Below are 24,698 nucleotides of genomic sequence, written 5' to 3'. Positions count from 1 at the left end.
CCGTTATGTTTATTGTACTTTCAAATTCAAGGATTCTACTTGAGAAAATTATAGAAAATTGACTCCTACCATCTTTCTAATATCCCAGTTGGAACAATGAATACATTTCCAATTTAAATTCACCTTGCAACCTTAGTATTGTAAGTATAAAACTTAAAGACACGACGTTCATTCAATTACCAGTTGCCTATTGGCCAGGAGAGGTGGCTTATGTCAGTATTCTACTACTCAAGATGAAACAGGTTTACTTGAGTTCAAGGCCAGCCTGGGTACATGGTGAGTTCCAGGTCATGCTGGATGACCCTTTCCTCCAAATCCCAAAAGCAGACAAAGAAAAAACCTATGAGCCAGAAGCTGGAATATTAATATATAGTATATATTAATATATATATAATAAAGTTTAGTATGCAAAAGTTGTATATTTCCAGTTTAACAGTTCTGTGGAGAAGACGCTGTGATAAAGATCACAGAGACAGAACTTGAGAGCATTGCTGGTTCTGCTCATACAGAGGGAAATGTGAGAAGGGTAGACTGGAGTGAAGAGACAACCCATACTATAGCTGGAGACTTCATGAGAAGCTCTAATAACCCAGGGTGGTAACAATTGACAGTGAACCATAGCAAATCTTTAATGGAGACATTTAAATCAAACACAAGAATGCCAGTCTTAAATGTCTGACTCCAGGGCCTTTAATTATCAGAATATAAAATTTGTATTTTATATATGTTATATAAAATAACAAGACATGACAATTTGAATATACCTGCCAAGATTTTAAGAACCAAATCAAAACTAAGAATTTTGAAAGTAAAAATTCTGGTTAACTTAACCTGGAAATGAATTGGTTACCTCAGAGACATAGCAGAAAAAATATTTTGGTTATATTCCAGAGAGCCAATAAAGGAGGTATGGAAACTAGAATAACCATTCACACATGCCCATATTGAATTTCTTTGCAACTATGGATAGTCTTCTTAGTGACTTCAAGAGAACTGGACTGCCTGATCAGACACAGTCTAATAATCTAAGCAGTTTCCACAGGAAAGATGTGGCAAAAGTGGGTGGTGCCCTGTCATTTGAAGGGCCATGTGGAAAGCATGTGAGGAAATGAGCTGACAGTAGGAAATGGACCTTGTTTCTACAGTTACAAGAAACTGAAGTTCAGCCCATTCATCTTTCAAGGCCTCCAGGAAAAACACACTCCTTTTAGCTTTGTGAGACGAAGCAGGGGAATCCGCTGAGCTATGTAGATGTTGAACAGTGAGATAATCAATGGTGGCATTTCTGTCATTAAGCCTATTGTGAAGTAAGTCATATGGAAAGCAGAAGAGAGTTTACCAATAATGTTCTAAAAGAGAGAGAACATTTGAAAACATAATATTTTCTGTGATTCAGTTGTGGAGAACTTTATAAGATGACAAAAAGGTAATAAAAGTTTAAAAACCACATGGTTTGGAAGCTAAAGATTAGAATAGTGTGTCAATAATCTGAAAATGCAGTTAAGATAAGTAGATCTAATTACCTTAAAAAGAAAAAGGAAATAGAAAATATTTTTAAAACTTTCTGGGTTATGTTTTGTTTAGAGTAATGTTTATATATGCTTGAATTTATGTTAGGATATTAAGCATTAGATTTTGTCTACATACCACATTTTTGATGATCTCATCTTTGCCATCATGTTTCTGAACTTTGAGAAGATGATAGCAGAAATCCAACACAGCAAAGCGCCGCTGCTGTCCAAGAAGTACAATGATCATGCAGCCAGCCCAGTGGAGCCCATCTCCAAAACACTGCCTAGAGGCACCAAGCAATAAGGACAATGAACAAACAGGCAGACTTGAATGAGTGTCTCCAATCAGGCTACATTAGTTCCTTTGTCCACAGTTCCTCAGATGGGAGAAAGATGAGCACAAGAAATTTTCTCTCATAGGAGGAACAATATGAACTAACCAGTACCCCAGAGCTCCCCTGGGACTAAACAACCAATCAAAGAAAACACATGGTGGGACATGTGGCTTTAGCTGCATATGTAGCAGAGGATGATGGCCTCATTGGTCATCAATAGGAAGAGAGGCCCTTGGTCTTGTGAAGATTCTATGCCCCAGTGGAATGCCAGAGCCAGGAAGCGGGAGTGGGTGGGCTGGGGAGCAGGGGAATAGGGGATTTTTGGAGGGGAAGCTGATAATATTTGAAATGTAAATAAAATATCTTATAAAATTTTTAAAAAAGTGTGAAAGCCAGAGTAGATGAAAGACACAAAGTACCCAAGATATATACCCAACAAGGCTGCCTTACATAAAGAATTGATTTTTCTCCAAAGGAGTTTATTATTATACGTAAGTACACTGTAACTGTCTTCGGACATGCCAGAAGAAGGCGTCACATCTTGTTACAGGTGGTTGTGAACCACAATGTGGTTGCTGGGATTTGAACTTTTGAACCTTTGGAAGAGCAGTCAGTGCTCTTACCCGCTGAGCCATCTCACCAGCCCCACAAAACCACCCTTAAGAGTAGGCCCCATGCTTATCAGTAAACAGGCAATAGGAAACACAGTCATGGAGATTCCAGTGGTCCTCTTTCTTACAAGGTGTCAAGGTTTTCTCTCTCCCTGCTCAATCCTTTGTATGTGCTATGGCTTCTAGTTGTGTGGTTTTACAGGGTTCCTGTGTATGCAGAGACTTGTGCCTCTGCATCTGTATGCTTCATTTCCTTGGTTCCTTTCCTTCTCTTTATTTGTTGTTTTGTCTTATTCTGATTGGTTTAATTTTGCTTTGTCTTATTTATTTCTGTAAATAAAATTTCCCTTAGATATCTTTTTGTTTTCTAAGAAGAGACAGAGCAGGGTTAGATCTGGACGGGAGGAGATTTGGGAAGGAAATTGAATGGAGTATGTACTATATGAGCAAAACATTTCTTCAATAAGAAAGAACGAAAGACAGATTCTTAAATTTAAATGCATTTCTACTTTTGTAATATATTGTATATATGTGCTTGTGTTAGGTGTGCACAAGCACATATGTGTATCTACTTAGAACTGATTTTTATGCAATTGTTTTTTAAAGTTTACTTTGACTATAAAAAAAAACAAGAAAATTTCTAATTTTTGATAATGCCAATTTTCGGTACCTTTAGCATGCTGTTTCATAAGCAACAGACCTGCAAAGAATAACATCATGGCTCTGCCACCCACAAACAGGAATGTCCAATTTGCTTTCAGTTGCTTTAGATTCAAATAATTCCCAGATACTCAGGCTAAATCCTTTCTTTGTCATCAAAGAGGGAGCCACAGCTCAGTGGCATTAGGCCAGTGCAATGTCTGTATACTTTGTAAAAGAGTTTCATCATGTGTACCGACTTCACACTCCTTTCAGCAACCACCTTCCTTGCCAGTTCTCCCACTCTTCCAAAGAGTCACAGAACACCCCCCCCCCCCTCCTCGCACACACACACTTACTCCACTGTAAACTCGTGTGTCCCTACAGGAATGCAGTAAACAAACTGCATGGCACTCCATAGTCTGTGAAACTCCACACACTCATCCACGTGCATGACACCATTGCTGGGTAGGGGCCCACGCCAGATGGGATCATCCAGAAAGGTCCGGATCCGTGTCAGGATGACTTCAAACATGGACAGACCACAACAGAGACGCTCCTTGGTTAGCAAGTCCCCCTCTCTTGCAATTGCAATTTGCTGCAAAAAGTACATGGAATATTACAAGCCATGATAGAATACTAAAGGGCTAAAAACAAACTACCACCAGCCAACTTACTCAGTAGTAGATAGGAAATGCTAAGTTGGCAGAACAGGGTTTTGCAGCATCAACAGGTTATATCAGCAGTTATCTATATGCTAAAGATTAAAATACTGAAGTCTGTCTAGAAGAGTAAAGTAGAGATATTTCTAGTGGTCACAAAAAATTTACTGGCATCTCGTGGCTAGAAACCAGTAATGCCACTGAACAGAGTCTATAAGACAACCTCAAACAGAAACTCTGGTTCAAAACAGCAATGGTCCAAACAGTTATGTATGCCAGATCTAGGCTAACTTGCATTCTTTTTGTTTGTTTGTTTGGGTTGTTTGTTTGTTTGTTTATTTGTTTGTTTTGAGACAGGGTTTCTCTGTGTAGCACTGAATGCATATGGCACACATAAATATACTTAAGCACACATAAATACATTTTTTTTTTTTTGTGAGACAAGTTCTTTTTATATAGCTCTGACTGTCTTGGAACTCACTCTGTAGACCAGACTGGCACTGAATTCAGAAATCCATCTGCCTCTGCCTCCCAAGTGCTGGGATTAAAGGCGTGTGCCACCACTGCCCAGGGGTAAACTTCATCCTGATACCTTGCCTTTTGTCACCATTTCTTCTAAGAAGCAACTCTATTTAAAAAGCTTGGTGCAATGGTGATGAACACTGTTAATCCCAGCACTTGGGAGGCAGAGGCAGGTGGGTCACTATGAGTTTGAGGCCAGCCTACTCTATAGAGCAAGTCAAGGACAGCCATGGCTACACAGAAACCCTGTCTGAAAAAGAAAAGGAAAACAAACAAACAAAAAACAATTGTTCATGAAAGGGTGGAGTAGAACAACAGGCAACATCTGAGTACATCTTTGTTTCTAAGATAGATAGGTGTTCAGCCCTTTCCGCATACTCTCTAATCCTCCCAACTCGTCCAACAGTGTTGACCTCACAGTAACTCCTGGCTGCTCCACTGGCCTGATGTGAATTTCCACCCAGCACACAGACCCCAGTAAGCATAGCATCTTACCTGTGGGGTCCCCAGCCTTTCAATCAGTGGGACAAGGTGCAGTGGGGCATACTTGGATTCTAGTCTTTTCATTTTGGCATCAACTCTCTCCCCCTCTGTATTGGAAAAGACATTATTATTATTCTCTGTCCTTATGTAAGATTTTAAAATTGCCAAAGTTTAATTTTTAACAGAAATTTAAAGATTCAGTTAACTCCATGGGTGGAGAGTCTCTTTGGAAAGAGTATATTATAGTATGTTAAAATATACAATATATTAAAATGGCTTATTTTAATTCAAGCTAACAAGTTCACTAATGTAACCATTTAGAATCTGCTTTCAGCTTGGACTAGTGTAACTTTTTCATGTAATTATTTACAGAATGGGGGAACATGGGAGAGTTAAATGTGTGTTCGGTTTTCAAATTTCACTGAAAATTCTAAACATGATCTAAAGCAAAATAGTCCAGTGAACCTCTTTACTCGTCATCTCCTATGACATCATCTCTGACATCATCTATGACATCATCTCCTATGACATCTATCAACTTGGTGGCCATTGTTTTTATTATCTTGTTACAGAACTCTGTATTATTTTGAAATGGGTTCTGGATATCATTATAAATACTTGAGTTTATGAATTCTAACCAGGTTAGACACACCCCACAGAGACTCAACAGGCACCAACATAACTGAACATTGGCCTTTTCTCTGGCTGCACAGTGTAATAAGTATGACTCCTTTATGTGCAAGGTGAACTCTGGTTGATGATGCAGACTCACCTTTTACATGGATTCGAGGTAAGATATTCTGGAAAGGAGCTGCATGCAACAGGTCACAGACTTCTTCTAAAGACTAAAACAGAGTCGAAAAAAAAATCATCCCAGGCAGGGGATCTCATAGTGAAAAAGATAATAAATATCTGGCGCAGAAAAGTTACACTTTCCCTGTTAGAATAAAATAAACAATTGTCCACAGAATTTACTAGAATAGTGTTAATGTCCCATTGAGCTACTTTTCCGGTCCACTGGAAAAACACTCTTTAAACGAAGAAATATTATATTCTTGTTTTCTAAATGTAGGGAACCATAAACAGTTATACTGCCCACCTCATACCCTTACTAAAGAGGGGTGTGGAAAACACAAAAGAGAAAAAGAAAACTTCTTTGTCATCAGCAGTGAAAACTTTGGCCCAGCTAAGATGGGCTGAACTGAGAACTCACCAGGCTTTGCTCAATAAGCAGGCAGAAGAGAACAGCATTGCCCACCTCCCGCAGGTTCTGGAAGCATACGGTTTTCAGCTCTGCATACTCCACAATGTCCTTCAGCTGGTGGTGGAAGAACTCCAGGATGCCTGTGGCAGCAGAAGTGTCAGGCATTCAGGCACAGCACTAGCACCTGCTATTCTAATACTACTATGGAGATGCCACATGCTTCCAGCAACGAAAGTATTTCACAGGTATTTATTCATAGTGATAAAAAAATGAACTGATGCCATCTTTGGAGAGAATACTATCAGATAAGAGTTTATAAAAGGCACTCTCTCTGTCTCTCTCTGTCTCTCTGTTTCTCTCAGTCTCTCTCTCTGTCTCTCTCTCTGTCTCTCTCTCTTTCTCTGTCTCTGTCTCTCTGTCTCTGTCTCTGTCTCTGTAGACAAGGTTTCTCTGTGTAGCACTGCTTGTCCTAAACCTTGTTTTATAGACGAGGCTGGTGTTGAACTCAGAGATCCACCCGCCTCTGCCTCCCAAGTGCTGGGATTAAAGGCGTGCGCCATCATTGCCTGGCACTTTTAAGTGACAAAGGTTTGTAGAGCCGAGGTTAATCCTAAAGCGACACTGAGCTCATTATGGATATTTATTTGGATAGCCTTACACCAGCCTGCAGCAAGTCATGTAGGTTGATCTAGAAGTACACATCCAAGGACTATGGGTGAAGTTCTTACAGCCTGTGAGCCAGATGAGGCAGAATGCTTTACAGACCAACAAGACTATCTAATGGGTAAGAGGCCAGAGGGAGGGTATAGGAAGTAGAGCCTTGTGGCTGCTTTAAATGCTTGTCCCCAAGAAGAGGGAATTAGGACCTGGTAGTTAAGCTCCCCCTGCTTTTCTTGGTAGGTGATTATTTTCAGGATCTGGGACAACAATATGTTCAATACCCCATTACCAAACTCCTTGCTAGTTGACAAGCTGGGTCCCTCGGTTGTTTAACTGCAAATAATGACCCCAAAGTCCTACACACTTGCCTGCTACCCAGTTGTAAGGTGTGTTTGTTTGTTCTACTCTAAAGAGGCAGATTCTGGTTTGGGCTTCTTTCAAATCTGGTCTTTATCAACTTGATTCCCTTCTCATGAGGTTTGTACTCCTGCGGGGTACCCCAGCCACCTTTGCTCACCAGGAGAGCCGTACTCATGTCGCGGAAGCCGGCAGATCTTGGGCATCACTTCCATCAGAGTTTTCACGTACTGCAGGATTGTGCCTTGCAGCTGCAAAAGACAAGGGCTGTCAGCTATCTCCCTCCCTTTCATGGATGGCCCTGGGAAGTGTGTGCTCTGAAAATCAGTCCATGAGCAAAATACAGTTATGACCGAGTTTGTAGAATCAGCTTGGCTCGGGAATAAAATCCCACCTGTGAAAAGAGAGCACCCTCTTCTGAGCGTCTATAGAGACAACTATATTCACACTCTAAAATACAAGTCCCTTTCTAAGACATGAAGTAGTCAGGAAATAAAGCAGCAGAGTTCACATTCCCATGTAGGTTCCATGCTGACCCACTGTCAACACCAAGAGTGCCAACAGCTCTAGAAGCAATAGCCCTTGTAAGATAGTTTCTATTTCCTCTGACAGGCCTAGGATGGCTTCCAGGCTAGACCATGTCACCTTTGTGTTTAGCCATATGAGGGCTGCATTCGTAACTTTCTTTCCCAACTTTCAAGTATTTTAAGGCAGAATAGTCCATAAAGTGTGAGTGGTCCCGAAGATCACAGATGGGCAAATGACTAAAGTCTTCTACATTCTAGTTAAGTGTGATGGTTTGGATGAAAATGGCCCTAATAGGCTCATCTATTTGAATGCTCAGTCACCAGTGAGTTGGAATATCTGAGAAAGAGTAGAAAGATTAGGAGGTGTAGCCTTATTGGAGGAGGTGTGTTGCTGGGCATTAGGCTTTGAGTTTCAAAAGTCCATGCCAGGCCAGTGTTGATGTTTCTGCCTGCTGCTTGACAATCGAATTCTCAGCCAGTTCTCTAGTACCATGTCTGCCCAATGTGCTGTTTCATTCCCTGCTGTGATAATAATGAACTTAACCCTCTGAAACTGTAACCAAGCCTACAATTAAGCAATTAGATGCTTTAATTTATAAGAACTGCCTTGGCCATTCATGGTACATCCTTACAACAGCAGAACAGTAGCTAAGGCATTACATATAACCCATGTTATAACTCTACGACTTCTCAGAGCTGTTAACCTTTGCTACAAGTTCAAGACAATGTCACATCTTTGATGGACTGAGGTTGTACTCAGGTGGCCACAAATTCAGATTCAAACTTTCTTTACACTTAGTGGGCTATTACAGCATAGTTTGATGTCAACGTAAAACAAGCTAGAGTTACTTAGGAAGATGGGTGCAACTGAGACAATGCTTCCATTAAGATTAGCCTGTAGGCAAGTCTGTATGGTATTTTCTGGATTGATGATTCAAGCCCCAAAACATGCATTAAAAAATAAATAAATAAAAATAATAATAATAAAAAAAAAAAAACAGTGCAGCACATTTGTAACCTTAGGACCAGTAAGACAGAGAGGTGGTTCCTTGGGGTTTGTTGGTCATCCAGTCTAGCCTTGATTGGTTCTATTCCAGTACAATACTCTGCCTCATAAAACAAGGTGGGAGCAACAGAGGTGGCTTGTGGGTAAGAGTGCTTGCTCTAAAAGTATAAAGATCTGAGATTTATATACATGGGGACACAGAGGGAGGGGAGGGGGAGGAGGGGGGGGAGACTGGCTGACTATGAATTAAAAGAAAAAGTCCACTGTGGTCTATAAATGACATCATTTTCCCTTTTCAAAAACCTGAACCATAAGGCTTTGTACTGGCCAATTTTATGTTTACGTGATACAAACTAGAGTCACTGAGAGTAGGAAGCCTCAACTGAGAAAATGCTTCAATAAGACAGGGCTACAGGTATATAGGCAAAACCTGTAGAGTATTTTCCGGACCCATGATTGATGTTGGAGGGCCCACCATATTGTGGGTGGGGCCACCCCTGGGCAAGTGTTCTGAGTTCTATGGGAAAGCAGGCTGAGTAAGCCAAGAGGAACAAGCCAGTACATAGCACCTCCATGGTCTCTGTATCAGCTTTTGCCTCCAGTTTCCTGCCCTGCTTCACTTCCTGTTCTGACGTCTTTATGGAAGTATAGGCAAAAATAAATAAATAAATAAATAAAATAAAATAAAACCCAAAAACCAGCAAAAAAACCCCCAAAACCCCCTTTCTCCTCGTTTTGCCTTGGGTTATGGTGTTTCTCATAGCAATAATAACATAAGCCAGGTTTCTGTGCAGATGGTGACATGTGTACAACTCTGACCTCACTCTGGGGCTACACATGTGCATCTAAGCCCTTTACTCACATTTGTTTCCAGAACAAAAGCACATACCACTTGCCTCACTAACTGTGCAGCTCACTTTCATCTGTCAGGAGCCTTCTCACTGGAACACTTGTGAAGAACGGCCCACAGCTGACATATCTATCCCTATAGTGGCTGTTCCTGCCTACCATAAATACCTGAGGCTCTGTAAGCTTCCTGTGGTCAGTATGATCTCCATTTACCTCTATACAGCGTTTCCTAGAGATCTGCGCTTTATGAAAACCCATACTTCACAAATAAAAACAAGAACATATATATTTATAGAACTGGGGGCCAGAAAGATGGCTCAGTGATTAAGAACATTTGTTCATTTGGGTCAGAGGACCCTCATTTGGTTCCCAGCATCTACATATCACAGACAACCACAAAACAAAACAAAAAACTGGAGAGAACAGACTGTGGCAAGCATCTTTTGTCTTCTACTTTGTTTTTAATTCCCCTCAAGCTTAGGGTTACAGTGGTGGTCTTTGATAAGACTTCTGCATAGTAGAAGAAGCAACATTCTCTTATTATAAACATAATATTCTGGTTATAAACCATTCCCAAAGCCCGGTATGGTGTTGCAGATCTCTAATACTAGCAAATCTAGAAGCCAAGGCAAGATGACTGATGCCTGAGGCCAGCCTACACTAAATATAGTAAGACTATATCTCGGACAGGCAGAAACAACAAAAAATTATAAATCAGTCCTATAACTTCAATCTTTCCTTTTGGTAAACTGGGGGTGTTATTTGTAAGAGACAGATCAGATGTTCTCTAGGCTGGCCCGCAACTCCTGGGTTTAAGCAAAATTCCTGCCTCAATCTCTTGAGAACGAGGTAGGACAGTGACATCCTTTTATATCCAGAACCATTCTCTTTAGTTAGGAGAAATGTCTGAAGCTAGTTGAAGCTTTTTTTTTTTTCTGTTTCTGCTACACATCCCAGACAGAAAGAGAAGACCCCTCCGACCCCCAAATGGCTGTGTTTATCTAACCCAGTGAATCCATGCTACAGGGAAAACCCAGTCCAGGAAAACTCACCAGGCTCTTGACAACCTTCAGCAGCTCTTCCATGACTACTGCAATGCCCTGGTAGCCAAGTAGCCGGCAGATGACTTGGAAGTGCGGAGGCCCCACAAAGTTCCGGTAGCTGCCATAAATGCTTGAGTAGGCTAGGTTCAAAGCCTAGGGAAAAGAGGACGGTTTTCAACATCGTTCTCACACGTTCATGCAGACGGCATTGGGAGATGTGTTCAATTTGTACCACATCTTAAGCGAAGGAGCCACTTCCCTTGTAACCTACACTGCCCTTACTGATGTGGAGGTTTTCCTCTTTTTAAAGAGTAAACTGTATGCGGAGAAACTAATGGGACAGTGGAGACCATCCCCTGAGGGAGGCAGAAGATATTCAAGAGCTGACTGGAGCATGGGTAGGTGATGAAAGGTTTCCATGCAGGAAGAGTCACTAACCTTGTGGAAAGGACCAGGTATGGAAAACAGGGAGATGCGGAATTAAAGGATTTATTTCCTTCCATGTATCTTCTAAATTTCCCTTAATACTTCTCTGACCTGATGGCTTCTGTCCCCATACAGCACTGTGGTAATGGCCACTCTAATCCTGTGCTGTAACATGGGTGCTGGGGACTTGAACTCAGAGCCTCACGTTTGCACAGGAAGTACTTTTCTTATCCATGAAGCCACACCCACAGCCTGTCTTAACTTTTAAAAATGAGTTTCTAGTTTCAGTTTTCAGTGTCTATGATTTCAACTCCAGATTTAAGTTTTATTTTTTGTTTTTTTTTTCTTTTTCTTTTTTTCTTTTTTTTTGAGACAGGGTTTCTCTGTGTAGCCCTGGCTGTCCTGGAACTCACTTTGTAGATCAGGCTGGCCTCGAACTCAGAAATCCGCCTGCCTCTGCCTCCCGAGTGCTGGGATTAAAGGCGTGCGCCACCACTGCCCGGCCAGATTTAAGTTTTAAGTTTACTTTGTAGCTCAGGATATGGTCTAGCCTGGTAAATGGCCATGGCCACTTAAGAGCGCATCCTGATGCCACGTAGTGTTGAGTTTCAGTTCTTCATTCCTTCTCGTTCTGTTGCAACACACGCGTTGCTGAGAGAAGAGCTGAAGTTCTTGTGTAGCATATGGAGTGTCTCATTTCTTCTTTTAAAAATGAAATTTTTGTTTCTGTATAGAAGCTCTCATTGGCAAATAAACATGCTGAATTGGCATATCCCAAGTATTTTCCTAGTAAGGTCCTTTGCTCTGAAGTCTAGTTTATCTTGTAGTACTATAGCCACATCTGCTTTGCTTTGACCAATACTTGTATCACACATCTTTTTCTCTTCTCTCCTTTACTTTCTGGTATCACAAACTGAAATCAAGCTAAGCTGAGCATATATAATTGAGCTAAGAATTTTTGTTGCTTTTATCCTGAGATTCAAACCTAAGACCTCATACACACTAAGCACATATCTACATGCTGGTCCCAATCATCGTTTAATCCATTCTGCCAATCTGTCTTTTGAATGTATTTAGGCTGTTTACAGTTAACACATTTACATGCTGGTACTGTGAGGTGTAAACCTATTGTTCTCATTTTCTGCTTGTTCTTTGTCTCCTGCTCTTCTGTTTCAGTCCCACTGGGTTACTGAAAACAGTTTTTAGAATTCTATTTTGGGGCTGAAGAGAAGTCTCAGCGGTTAAGAACACTGGCTGCTCTTCCAGAGATCCTAAGTTCTGTTCGCAGCAACCACATGGTGGCTCACAACCATCCGTAATAGGATCTGATGCCCTTTTTGGAATGAAGGTGTACATGTAGACAGAGTACTCATACATAAAATAAAGTCTTTTAAAAATATAATAAAAAACACAATTCCATTTTAATATTCACCTACAATATTTCTAAGTATGTCTTCATATAGATATTGTGCGAAGTCTACTGTTGCCAGCATTTGCCACTTTGAACTTTTGGTCCCTCTGTCCTCCTTCCCTTTACTACTGTCTAGCATGCCCTACGCATACAACGAGAACCGCACGAAGGCTACAAGGAAGGTGAACAAGAAAGGACATAGCACAACTGAAGAAGGCCCTCTGCGTCTCCTAGGCGCTTACTCCTTAAAATAGTCATTGTGTTACTAGCCGATAAAGTTTTCTACATCTGGAACCCATGACGAGCATGATCACCTAGGAAAACATATTTTCTATAATAACTGATATTCTCTGACGGGTTTTAGAAGACAGAGCTGGTTACATAGTTAGTATGTGCCTACCTCCCAGCCCTAGGGAAGCCTTTGTCCTGTGGATTTAGATGGCTTCTCCTCCCTGGGCAGAAACACATACCTGTTTAGACTCTGAAGGAAAATTCACCTCTATCTCATTCGTCTTTTATCTGTGTGGACCCTGCTTTGTTCTTCTGCTGCAGGCCATGAACATAAATGACTATGAGCCCCAAATCTCAGATGTGTGACTTGTCATGGACCCCTAAAACAAGACTCTGAGCCTATGCTGCTCATAGAAGACTGGCTACATGGAACACACTCTGCCTGTGCAGTGCCAACCCCTACAGCCTCATCATATCACATCACACTTGAAAGAAGCAGAATCAGGTCAGGTCAGACGACCCCTCCCTCCAGGTCTTCCTTGAAGTCTACCACTGTATGCCAAAGGCTGGGGATTCTGAGTAAGATATTTGCTTGGTAAGAGGTTCATTGCTTGAAAAACAACAAAACCTGAAAACTATTAGTGAAATGGATTGACTTCATATTGCAAGTGACGATGCGGACTCCCAGAGTAATCCTGCCTGAGCCAGTGGCTGTAGAGGAAACAGTGCTCAGTACACCCATGGTCCCTGGCTTCTTCACCCAACTGGGTGTTTAGTTATTCAATGGATTAGGCAAATCTCAATGAGGAATAGGGAGGCTGCTCTGTTTATGAGAGGGCAAGGTTGTAAATGCTCTACTTAAAATATTTAGACTCTGGGGGCTGGTGAGATGGCTCAGTGGTTAAGAGCACTGACTGCTCTTCCGAAGGTCCTGAGTTCAAATCCCAGCAACCACATGGTGGCTCACAACCATCCGTAACAAGATGTGACGCCTTCTTCTGGCATGTCTGAAGACAGTTACAGTGTACTTACATATAATAAATAAAATTTTAAAAAAAATTTAGACTCTGAGGATGTCCAAAACTCATAGCTTCCACTTTAGATCTCCTGCCTAAGTCTCGACCAGAAGACAACAGACGGCAGCCTGGAGAAGCCTGATCTAGGTTCACCGATCTAGGCTACAGGTCTGCTTCTGGATGATGCCACAGGCATCCAAGGACACGGCAATCACCGAAGACACATCCAGGAGCACCGAAGAGATAGGAAAGGAAAGGGTTAGGAACATCTTCCACTGCCAGGCATGGTGGTACACGCCTGTCATTGCATCTGAGCAGCTGTGGCAGAGGGATCAATGGCTCAAGGTCCATAGAGTCGTTTCAAGGCAAGTCTATGCTGTATGAAATCCTGACTCAAAAAAGAAAATGTCCTCCAGATTAATTGTTTTTTTTCCTATTTCTCAGATCTAATAAAAGTGTTTATTTGCAGGCTGTCTCAGTTTTTTTGTTTTTGAAGTTTGGTAGAAACTAGAGTTATCTGAGAATAAGTAGCCACAGTTGAGAAAGTGCTTCCATATAATTGGCCAATAGACAGGCCTGTGAGGCATTTTCTTTTTTAAAAAACAATTTGCCCATGTATTTATTATATATTTATGTATTTATCGAATGTAGGAGTACTCTGTTGGCTATACACCTCCATGCCAGACGAAGGCATCAAATCCTTCCACATATGGTCAGAAGCCACCATGTGGTTGCTGGGAATTGAACTCAAGTCCTCTGGAAGAGCAGCCATGGTTCATAAGCACCGAGCCATTTCACCAGTCCAGCCTATAAGGCATTCTCTTAATTAGTGATTGAAGCAGGAGAGCCCCAGCTCATTGTGAGTGGTACTGCCTTGGGCTAGTGGTCTTGGGTGTCAGAAAGCAGGCTGCTATGGGGAGCAAGCCAGTAAACAGTACTCCTCCATGGCCTATGTCTTAGTTGCTGCCTTGAGTTCCTGTCCCGACTTTTCCAAGTGGTAGACTGTGATGTGAAAGTAAAAGCTGAATGAATCCCTTTCTCCCCAAGCTGTTTTTGGTCAGTATTCCAGCACAGCGGTAGAAACCCGAGACACAGGTCTTTGTCATCTGTCATGATAACCTTATAACGATTGCTTTTAATATGTATGTGTACTGGTTGGCCCGGTGCCTATGGAGTCTAGGAAAGGACACTGGATCCTTGGAACCAGAGTCAATCTTGGTCTTGAACACACAAAAACCTGTTCCTGCTGTCAGCTGCACTCTACAGCAGAACACTTGAAAACAGCATGGAAAGAGCAGGGAGGTGTCCTGGCACTGGCCAAGCTCCTGGTCACACTGCCGGCCACCTCTCACATCCTAGGTTCCTAGCAGGAAAGGATTTTATAGAATTCCTGATATGGTTAAGTTGTTTTTGGACGTGAGTAAGGTGGCTGAATCAAAGTCTAAGTGGTTTTTCCAGCAAGATCTAACAGAGTTAAAATAAAGACTAGAAAGTGCTCCCTCCTTGTGGAAGTGTAAGGGCTGCATACGGTAGAAAACGAGGAGGGTGAGCTTTCATGTGTTCCAAGCATGTAATGTAACAGCCAGGAAAACAGGCTTGGGACAAACTAACGATCCAAGGAAACATTCATTCAAGGTTGGCTCTGAGTTCCTGGGTCTCGTATCTAGGGATAAGGCCACAAGTTTCGGAGTGGACCACGAGAAGACAGGGTTATGGACTAAGTAGACAATTCTATGATGAGGGTAAGAGCAGAGAACAGATGATTTGTTTCTTGGTAAATACAAATTGTCAGCTAAGCATAGGAAAAAACCTGCTACTCGATGACAAAAGAATTATTGCTTTGAGTTACATTCAACTTGGGGAGAGAAAGATAGATGGGAAATGTTTAGTTAGGTGTAACTTTCAAAAGAATACAGTCAATAATCCTATTATAATTTCTTTTTGGATAATGATTTTAATTTGTTTTTGTTTTTGTTTTTTTGGTTTTTCGAGACAGGGTTTCTCTGTATAGCCCTGGCTGTCCTGGAACTCAGAAATCCACCTGCCTCTGCCTCCCAAGTGCTGGGATTAAAGGCGTGCGCCACGATGCCTAGCTTTTAATCTGTTTTTTGAAGAGTGTGTTTTTGTGGTGATTGTGTTAAGGATATACGTAACTAGTGTCTATGAGATGATTTTCTTCTTACACAGAAACTGCCTTAGGGGGTACAAAAGGCTAGGGAGAAAAGAAAGTTGTTGGAGTCAGTTTGTTGGAGTCTGCTCCATATACCAACACGTGTGTCTATGTGTATATAAAATGCTTGGGGCCTGCTTGTTAATGCTTTCCTCATCCATCCAATAGTCTGTCTGTCGGTCTGTGTGAAGTCACTGGAGCTTGTCTAAATTCCTTTCATCCAGCAATCAAGAATTTGTGCGCGCGCACATGTATGTGTGTATGAATTTTTCTCTTTATAGCCAGCCCCAGATAAGTTTTGCACACATCAGAACAAAGTATAATGACACCTATGCATGAAAATGCTATAACCAACTAGTATTTGTCTGCTAAGTTAAAACAACTAACTTTTAAAAATCACCCCAGTTTCTTCAAGGACTAAAAAGGAATACCTTTCTTTCTCAGTTTTTTATCAACTTGACAAAGCCTAGAGTTATCTGGGAAGGGAAACTCAGCTAAGAAGCAAGTCTGTGGGGTGTTCTGTGGTTAAAGGTCAGTGTGGGAGGGTCCAGTCCAGGGGGGACAGTGCCACCCCTGAGCAGGTAGACCTGGGAGCGATAAGGAGGCAGATGAGCGAGTCAGTAAGCATGTTTCTGTCCTTTCCTTCAGCTCCTGCCTCCAGTTTCTTGCTGATTTCCCTTCAGGACGGACGACAAATGTGAACTGAAATAAACACTTTCCCTTCATGATTGTGGTCAGGGGCTTACCACGGCAATAGACGTCGATGGTGACATAAACAGAAAACAACCTACCTTGGATCCATGCAAATACTGGGGCTGTGCGTTAGGCTGTTTGTCTCTTTGAAATTCCTGAGAAAATGGTAATACTGTCCGAACAAACCTAAGGGAGAAAGCATACAAGAGAAAATAAGGAAAACCAAATTTAATAGCAAATTCTTTAGCTCCAAAAGTTTTATTATGTATTGTAAATCTTTCTCATTGTTAACTGGTAACATCAAATAGGAAAATTCTAGTAAATCAAACCCCCCAGAATTAAATATATATAAATTCTCTAAAATGCCATAAATAATAGTAAATCCAAGCCAGAGTAGGAACCTCTGTTGTCCTTCTACCTATAAACACATCTTCTAGTTCACAAAGGCCTACTAGCATCAAAACTATCTTGAATGTAATACAGTACTTGATACCTATAATGAACACATTCTTGGCTTTGGGATGTACCAGAAACAGGGGAAGACAGGAGTCTACAACATGAGTGGTGACATCCTGGGTACTTAGAGCACTAGTTTTGGACTATGAAGAAGCCAAGTAAAATATGTTTAACCCAATTCAGTCAAGACTGCATCTAGAAAACGACATTAAATTTCAAGCAAAAACTTTCAAATTCCTGTTGAAACACAGGGCTGGAGAGATGGCGCAGCAGTTAAGAGCACTGGCTGCTCTTTCAGAAGGCTGGGTTCAGTTCCCTGATAGCTCACAATCGTCTGGAACTTTGGTTTCAAGGGACCAAAGTCCTCTTCTGATCCTACATGCCCTAGGCACACATGTAACACCCACACAAACATGCAGGTAAATGTTCACACATGTAAAATAACACACACACAGGTTTGCGGATAATATACGCCTGTGAGCTTGGTGAACTCACATTGTAGTACAGCAAATTAAAAAGGAAGCACCTTTCAATAGTTAGCAGAGAAAGCAAGTGCATCCGAGAGGCCAGGAACCTGCCAGGCCAAGGGTTTCACAGAGAGAATGCGGTTAAGGGGCCAGATTCTCGCCTACTGACCGGTAGGTGTCAGACCCTAGTAACAGTGGGCTGCAAATCTTCTCAATTTGTATTCGGGAAAAACAAAACAAAACAAAGCAAAAACCTCTGTATGTCATCTTTCAAAAGGATAGTATGTATCCACGCTGCGGCATGGTGATATCAGAAAAGTCCCACATACCCTCAGGCATTTGAACCTTTGGTCCCCAGTCAATGGCGCCATCAGGGTAGGTACTGGGGTGGGGCTTTGATGTTTCAAAGTCTGTTTCATATCTCAAGATGCAAGTCCTCATCTTGCTGCTCCAGCTGCCATGCCTGCCTGCTGGCATGCTTTTCCACCATGAAGGTGATGGACTCTTAACCCTCTGAAAGTTTAAGCCCAGACAACCCCTTTTTTTATTAAGCTGCCTTGGCCACGATGCTTTATCACAGCAATAGAAGTGTAGTGGATGCACCCGGCATACACAATGCTCACTGATGGCCTCTTGGATCACACCTGGGTCTACGCTAAAGAGAAACCCTCAGAATAAGACTGGCATGAGAGAAAGACCAACCGTATGACGTGACCAGAGAGTGAGGATGTAGGCTGGGTGACAGCAGAGGACGATGTGGGAGGGCAGTTGCTGGTGTTTTAGTGAGCCTGGTCACGTGATAAGAACCACTTGGCCTCTGCTGGCACAAATCTTCCTGTCCATATCAGATGCTTCAGTACTAGGAAGGTAACACATCTCCAGGACGGAAAGCAGCCCAGTCACTACCACTAGGAATCTCATGAAAATCTACTACCTGGGCAGAGATTTTTCCTGAATTCAGCCAGCTGGTCAGTGAATGGTGGACCTCAGGACCTGAATCACTAATCACTAGTACTAAAATGACGGCAGTCTTGTGAAATACTATGCCCTCGGGTACTAGAGTTCATCGGGGTTGTCAAAATCCCTGAATAGGGAAATTGTTCAGCACCAACCCCCACAGCTGTAGCTGCACACTAACTTGAAAGTCAAGTCTCAGCACTTCATTGCCCCGTTTTGAGCTGAGCCAGCAGTTCCCTTCCACGTCTGACTCGATAAGCTCGGTGAGTTTCCTCAGTTACAGCTACACTGTTTTGACTAAACTTGCAAATTTGCCACTATTAACTTCAATATTCTTTCCACTCCAGCGATAAGCTCTTACTAGAATTACAACTATAAGGACATGTGACATCATGCCACAGTTCACAGAGGCCATTCTCATTTTGTTCAGCAATTTTTTCCCTCCCAGCTTTGCATCAGATATTTCCCGCTGTAACAATTTTGAATTCAGTGGCTTTCTGCAAAATAGAATCTAACATTTAGCTAAGCAAATGGAGTTTTCACTTCTGATTCTGTGTTTACAGTATTAATTCAGTCCATTCTCTTCTATAAAATCATTATCTCTGTTATGTTTGACTTTCTTAAATCTTTACGGATAATTAAATGGCTAACACTCTTATCTTCTGACCATACTTGGCACTGTCATCTCTGCCTGTGTTTTATGACCTGATTTTTCCCTTCATTATAGGTCACCTTTTTCTGATACTGGGCTAATTCCAGATTGGGTGCGGACACTGTAATATCTTCTTATTGGGTTCTGTTTTCTTTTAGAGTGTTGATTTTGAGGCAGCGAGCAGCAAAGTTTATCTGCATATCAAGTAAACGTTTAATGATTTGTTTATGGTACTTTTATGGGAAGGCAAAGCAGGCAGTAGTTTAGAATTTAGACTAAGGCAAGAGACTTTACAGATTCTATCAAGTGCTGAAAAGGACAGCAAATGATCCATCTTGCTACGAGCTCTGTGAATTACTCAGACTCCAGCTCCCTAGCACCACAGAGCTCATGCTGGTTTCAAGAGCTGCTTTTGTGAGAGTGCCACCTCTTCCACATTTGACTCTACACATCCCAGCTGTCTGAGCTTCCCCAAGCTCTACTGTGTTTCGTCCTGCAGCAGGATTCCCAAGCTCTACCCTGACTGACCTTCTCTGGACTTTGCTCAGAATGTGCTTCTAGACAGGAAGCTAGGACAGCCAGGAGACATTTCTCTTGTTTCCTTTATGCAGAGCAAATGACCTGTGTGTTTTGTCCAGTTGTCCTCTTATTTAAAGAAAAGGAATAAATAGACTCTGCTCCTCTTCCTGTAAGGTAACTTTAACCCATTAGTACCTATATACTTTTCATCTAAAGCCAAGATACCAAAAACAAATACTGAACTATAGAGGGAAAGTTTGTTTTACAGCAGTCAGAATCAGCAATTCTTAAAGTATTTTGCCTTTCGTGTAATTAACTGGACAAGTCACCATAATAAGAGAAGGGATCTTTTCCGTGTTTAAGGAAGTTCAAAAACACAGAGTGATGATTCAAATGAATATGGTGGTACTGAATTGCAACCGGAGATACCAGAATGTACTCAGTTTTAAGATATAGATAACTGTATAGGAATAAAATACAAGTATACATAAATACTACAAGTTAAAATGGGGCCATCCAAAAGATATTTTCAAACTCCTTTTCCATAGCACAGAAGGTAGAAATAGGGCCATTACTCATGGACTTGGTGATAAGATCAGGAGCTGAGAGTAAGGCCCCTGATCTATATGGCCATTGTCCTTACAAGAAGAAAATAAGGGTCAGAGAAAGAGATTCAGAAGGAGATAGTTTCATGGTAAGTGCAAGTCCTGGCATGATACTGCTACAAACCATGGAGTGTCAGGAACAGTTGCTACATGAGCTAGCGAGAGTCAAGCAGAGATTCCACCCAGAGTCTAAAAGGGAAGTGTAGCTTGCTGACACACTGTTTTGGACTGTAAGAAAACACTTCTCCATTTAACAGCAGCCATAGAAAGCTAAAGCAGTGAGCATATAAATACTCCCTAGTGTTACCACCTAAAGGCTCTACAACAGTGACATCCTAGTACCAGTGAGCACACCAACTACCCACACACTCCATCTTGTGGTACAGAAGATAAAGTGGTACTTATAAAACAGTGGGGATACACATACACCATTGTAATGATAGGTGCTCATGGTGCTGATTACAGAAATCAACTGAAGACACAAACTCTAAGGTGGAATCCCTGATTATACTTATAATCATCAACAAAGAAAAGAATGTTAACTTGGACAATGCTCATTAATATTTGCAAAGGAATGAAGGAATTAGAAACTCACTCTTCAACCACCAAAGGACAAATAAGCATTTGTCACAGATGCTGAAACTAGTGGGTTAGATACCTACAAAGTATGACTATTAAGTAGTCTCAGTTGAGTTACCTACAAAATCTAAACAGAAAAGTGGTAACTGCAAAGTGGAGAAACTTCGGAGCAATGACCTGCATCAGACTCAGAAGTCAACTTGACCAGTGGTAGACCTATCATCTTAAGAGAATATCCTCTTCCTGGTAATCTTCACACAAAGAGAACACACTGGTCGCAGGGAAATTCCATTCTGCCAACCGGTGTATGAAATATGAAACAACCGTTCTACCACCAAACTGACTGCTTTATTCCCATTGATACAACAGGAAGAAGGTAAGTGGGAAGGAAGGCATTCCTACACTCTCATGATCCTCAACACTTCAGATAGAAACATGGAAGCAGAATCACCTGCCACGAAGGGAGACTAAAAGTAGGCAGTACAGTTCCAGCAGCCATTCCAACGCACATGAGATCCTGTCTACAGGCACAACTAAGTGAGCTGGCACAGTCCTGGCTCTCCCACCTCAACAGCCAGTCTTTCACCAGTGGTCTATTTCTACATGAAAAGTGATGACCATCTGGCCAAGTCCTGGCCCAGGGCTATCCTTGTAAATAGAAGAAAGCAGGAAGGCCTGAGAGACCAGAACATGAGAAATCACAGAGGAAAAAGGAGGGATAGAGTTAAAGGGGGAAGTCTGGAAAGTCACGGCAGAAGATCACCCGCTGTAGATGCACCTGTACTGGAGTGTCCAAACATGTCTGTGATACTAAGGCCATGCTTACCGGTTGGTAGAGCCATTATAGCAGTAGTTGGGCAAGAAGTCATAGTTTAGCTCCCAGAAGACGTGGAGGGTAATTCTTCCATAAGGTGCAGACACGTTGTGGTTGGCTTCCCGGAACATGGCATCAAAGCTGTCCAGTGTGAGGTACCTGCTCAACAGCTTGTGTGTCATACGGTTGATTTCTAAGAGTCCATCTAGCTCCTACAGGATCATAGAGACAAGGATGTGAGATGAGGTGGGCCATCCAGGAAAGTTCCTAGGAGGACTAGTACATGGGGGGATACAGACAGTGGAAGGTTGCAATGAGGTGGCCACCAAGATGTGGGCCATAACCACATGAAATTGGACTTTTGTAGGTGGCCAGAGTTTGGTACTCAACTTAAGCTCCTCCTTCTATAGTCATAGCCACTGGGCTCTGGTCTTTTCTCCTCTATGGTCACTTTCACACATCCACTACTGCCCACAAGCCACCACCTACTTGGGCAAAGGCAATTTGGACAAATCACTACCTAACACCTGTCAATGTACTATCTAAGTCCTAAGCTCTGTCCCCCCCACCTGTATATAACCCAACTGGTGTTGGACACTTTGGGTCAGTTTTCCCAAGTAATAAACTCCATATAGACAAACCCAAGTAATATACTCTGTGTGTGTGTGTGTGTGTGTGTGTGTATATATATATATATATTCCTTGACTTACAATGGAGATATATCATGATAAAGTAATTGTAAGCAGAGATATCAGTAGGTGATAAGTGAATTTACTATACTTAGCCTTTGCAATATTATCATTACTTAGGCCAGTTGCTTAGCCTATAGTTGGGACAAAATCATCTAACACAAACTTTTATAATAATATATATAAATTCTTCCTTTCAGTCTCTTCATTTCATTCTTCTCTAAAGTGGAGTCTGTAGATTTTATCTTTGTCCTCAGTGGGTGTAATTTATTTAAGATCAGGATTATTTTCTCTTTTAAGTTAATGTAAATTACAAATACTAAGACTAGGCAGTCATATGATACTTGACATGTTCAGTCAGTTCCCATCTTTTATTGCCTACTCAAGAACTGACCTACGATTAATTTAACTTATCAATAGAAAGGGAAAAAATAGTTCTAGTACTTACGACTACTGATGTTAAATCTTCACTTTCAAACCGTCCAATTGCCAGTTCTAGAGATTTGTACATGGCTGCTGAAACGCGCTGTGTAATCAGACGGTTGAGATCAATGGATCTCCCGAGCAGCTAGAGGAGAGAGAAGGCAAGGGATAGCAAGGGAAAGAATAAGCACAAGGCCTGGTGGGACGCATCAGTAGGGAAAGGCGCGATCGCCAAGCCTGACCTCCTTATTTCAATCTCTGGGACCCAAATAATAGGAAGAAATAAGAGACTCATGAAAGATGTCCTCTGATCTCCACATACACTCCACAAGCCCTCACCAAAAACATATAAAGAAATATTTTTTTTTACAAAAAGGAAACACAAAGATTTTTAAAAACAACAAAAACAAACAAGCAGCAACATAAAACACCCAAGACATCTATATCAAAAGAAAATACAAAAAATTCTGTGTGTGTATGTGAGAACATGTGTGTGCATTCACTCACATGAATACACACAAGTGATGTTTAAGCTGGTAGCCAAGTCTACAGAGATGCTGGACTCTACCATTGAGCCTCAAGCCAGACGATACCGGGCCTACTACTGTATTCAGAGTCTGCAATGGAGCAAGGTACTATTTAGTACATCACTATTTGCTGTTTTAGTGATACACACACATAGAAAATATAAATTCTGAATATGGGAGAAAAGATGCCTGGTTCGTCTTCTTGAGTCTGCCTTATTTAGCTTATATGGTGATTCCCACTTCTTTTTCCCTGTAGATTTCATTCTTATTCTCAGGTCAATAAATTTCTATTTTATATAGATACCACTTTTGTTTTCTTAATTCACCCGTCAGTTGACAGGCTAGTTCTATACCTTGGCTATTTGAATAATGCTTCAGTGAACATAGATGCACAAGTATCTCTGTGGTGTGCTTATTAATGCTCCGCGTGTGATCTTTATTCATGTAAAGGTCTGAATGCGGGGCTCTTGGAGAAGGAGCAACTCTCCCAGACTGGACCTGTTTCTTAGAAGCCAATGAGGGTTCAGAGAGCTGCAATTTCACCCATGTAGTTAAGGGTTGTCCAATATAAAATGTAACCTTCTTATACACAGTATAAGTATAAACCTAACATTTCAAGCTAAGGTGGGAAGCCCAGTAGTGTAAGCTGAGCCTTGGGCACATAAGAAGCCCTCTTTAAAGCTGTTTGTCAGGGTTGTACAAGCGACTCCCAAAACCTCCTAAGCAGAGGCGGGAGCTAAGTCCCTATTGCTGAAGACATCATGCACTTCAACCACAAGTCCCAAAGTACTTGACTCAAAGCCTTCCTCCCTAAGAACTAACTTCCATAGAACCAGAAGATGCCATACAAGTGTCCCAAGGAGGAGGCACCCGAAAGTCTCACCTAACATTAACTTATGAGTCACAACGACCAAAACCATGGCATAAGACCTAAGGGTACAATAGTGGCACACAAACCTTGGCAGTAACCAGCAGCTAACTCATTGGACTTAAGACCCACTCAACAGGAGGGGAATTATGCCAGGTACTGGAAACCTAGCCAACTACCCAGAACTAATGAAGTCATGGATCTCAGAGGAAAACCTGTAACTGCCAGTTTTTATTAAACTCATATATTCCCTAACTAAATTCTCACAGGTAAGTGCAGTTCTCACCCCTTGTCAAGAAAATGTCTCAGGGCTGGAGAGATACCTTGGTGGTTAAAGAGCATTGTCTGCTCTTCCAGAGATCCTGAGTTCAATTCCCAGCGACCACAAGGTGGCTCACAACCATCTATAATGTGATCTGATGCCCTCTTCTGGCATGCAAACGTACATGCAGATAGAACACTCATACATAAAATAAATAAATGAATCTTTAAAGAGAGAGAAAACTTCTCTTTGCAACAGACAAGAGACCATTACAGAAAAACAGAACCAATCAGAACACAGAGTTATAGAGCTTAGTCCCAAATGATATATCTATAACATAATTCCTGCACTAAGGCTCAGGATTGTGGAAAAGTAGTCATAATGATTATAAAAGAACAGAGAGTTTGCAGTGAGATTGTGTCTCCTATAAATGTCAGAGAAGCATACCCACAAAGTCTCATCAACATGGCTGCCTAAATGTGACCTGAACAGGGATGACACAAATAGATAAGCTAACATGAAA

At 41.6% G+C, this 24,698-nt stretch overlaps 1 protein-coding gene across 6 annotated transcripts in view; it reads right to left on the bottom strand.

Annotated features, from left to right (window-relative positions):
- The window catches only part of Cyfip1 (cytoplasmic FMR1 interacting protein 1), a 90,612-nt gene that overhangs the window by 2,652 nt on the left and 63,262 nt on the right, over positions 1-24,698 (bottom strand). For 5 of the 6 annotated variants that reach the window (NM_001164661.1, NM_001164662.1, NM_011370.3 and 2 more), the window contains 10 exons: positions 22,544-22,663; positions 21,418-21,617; positions 16,455-16,542; positions 10,419-10,562; positions 7,145-7,235; positions 5,977-6,107; positions 5,536-5,608; positions 4,776-4,870; positions 3,456-3,694; positions 1,648-1,795 (listed from right to left, as the gene is read on the bottom strand). In NM_001164661.1, the coding sequence (NP_001158133.1) occupies positions 1,648-1,795; positions 3,456-3,694; positions 4,776-4,870; positions 5,536-5,608; positions 5,977-6,107; positions 7,145-7,235; positions 10,419-10,562; positions 16,455-16,542; positions 21,418-21,617; positions 22,544-22,663 (1,329 nt within the window). Of the gene's footprint in view, positions 1-1,647; positions 1,796-3,455; positions 3,695-4,775; positions 4,871-5,535; positions 5,609-5,976; positions 6,108-7,144; positions 7,236-10,418; positions 10,563-16,454; positions 16,543-21,417; positions 21,618-22,543; positions 22,664-24,698 lie in introns of those variants that run through there. The other variant, XR_001785497.2, reaches the window with a different exon arrangement.

Source organism: Mus musculus, chromosome 7 (genome assembly GCF_000001635.26).
Source record: "Mus musculus strain C57BL/6J chromosome 7, GRCm38.p6 C57BL/6J".
Classification (NCBI taxonomy): Eukaryota; Metazoa; Chordata; class Mammalia; order Rodentia; family Muridae; genus Mus; species Mus musculus.
The sequence above is the reverse complement of the archived record's forward strand: the minus strand, read 5'-3'. Positions and strand labels throughout refer to the sequence as shown.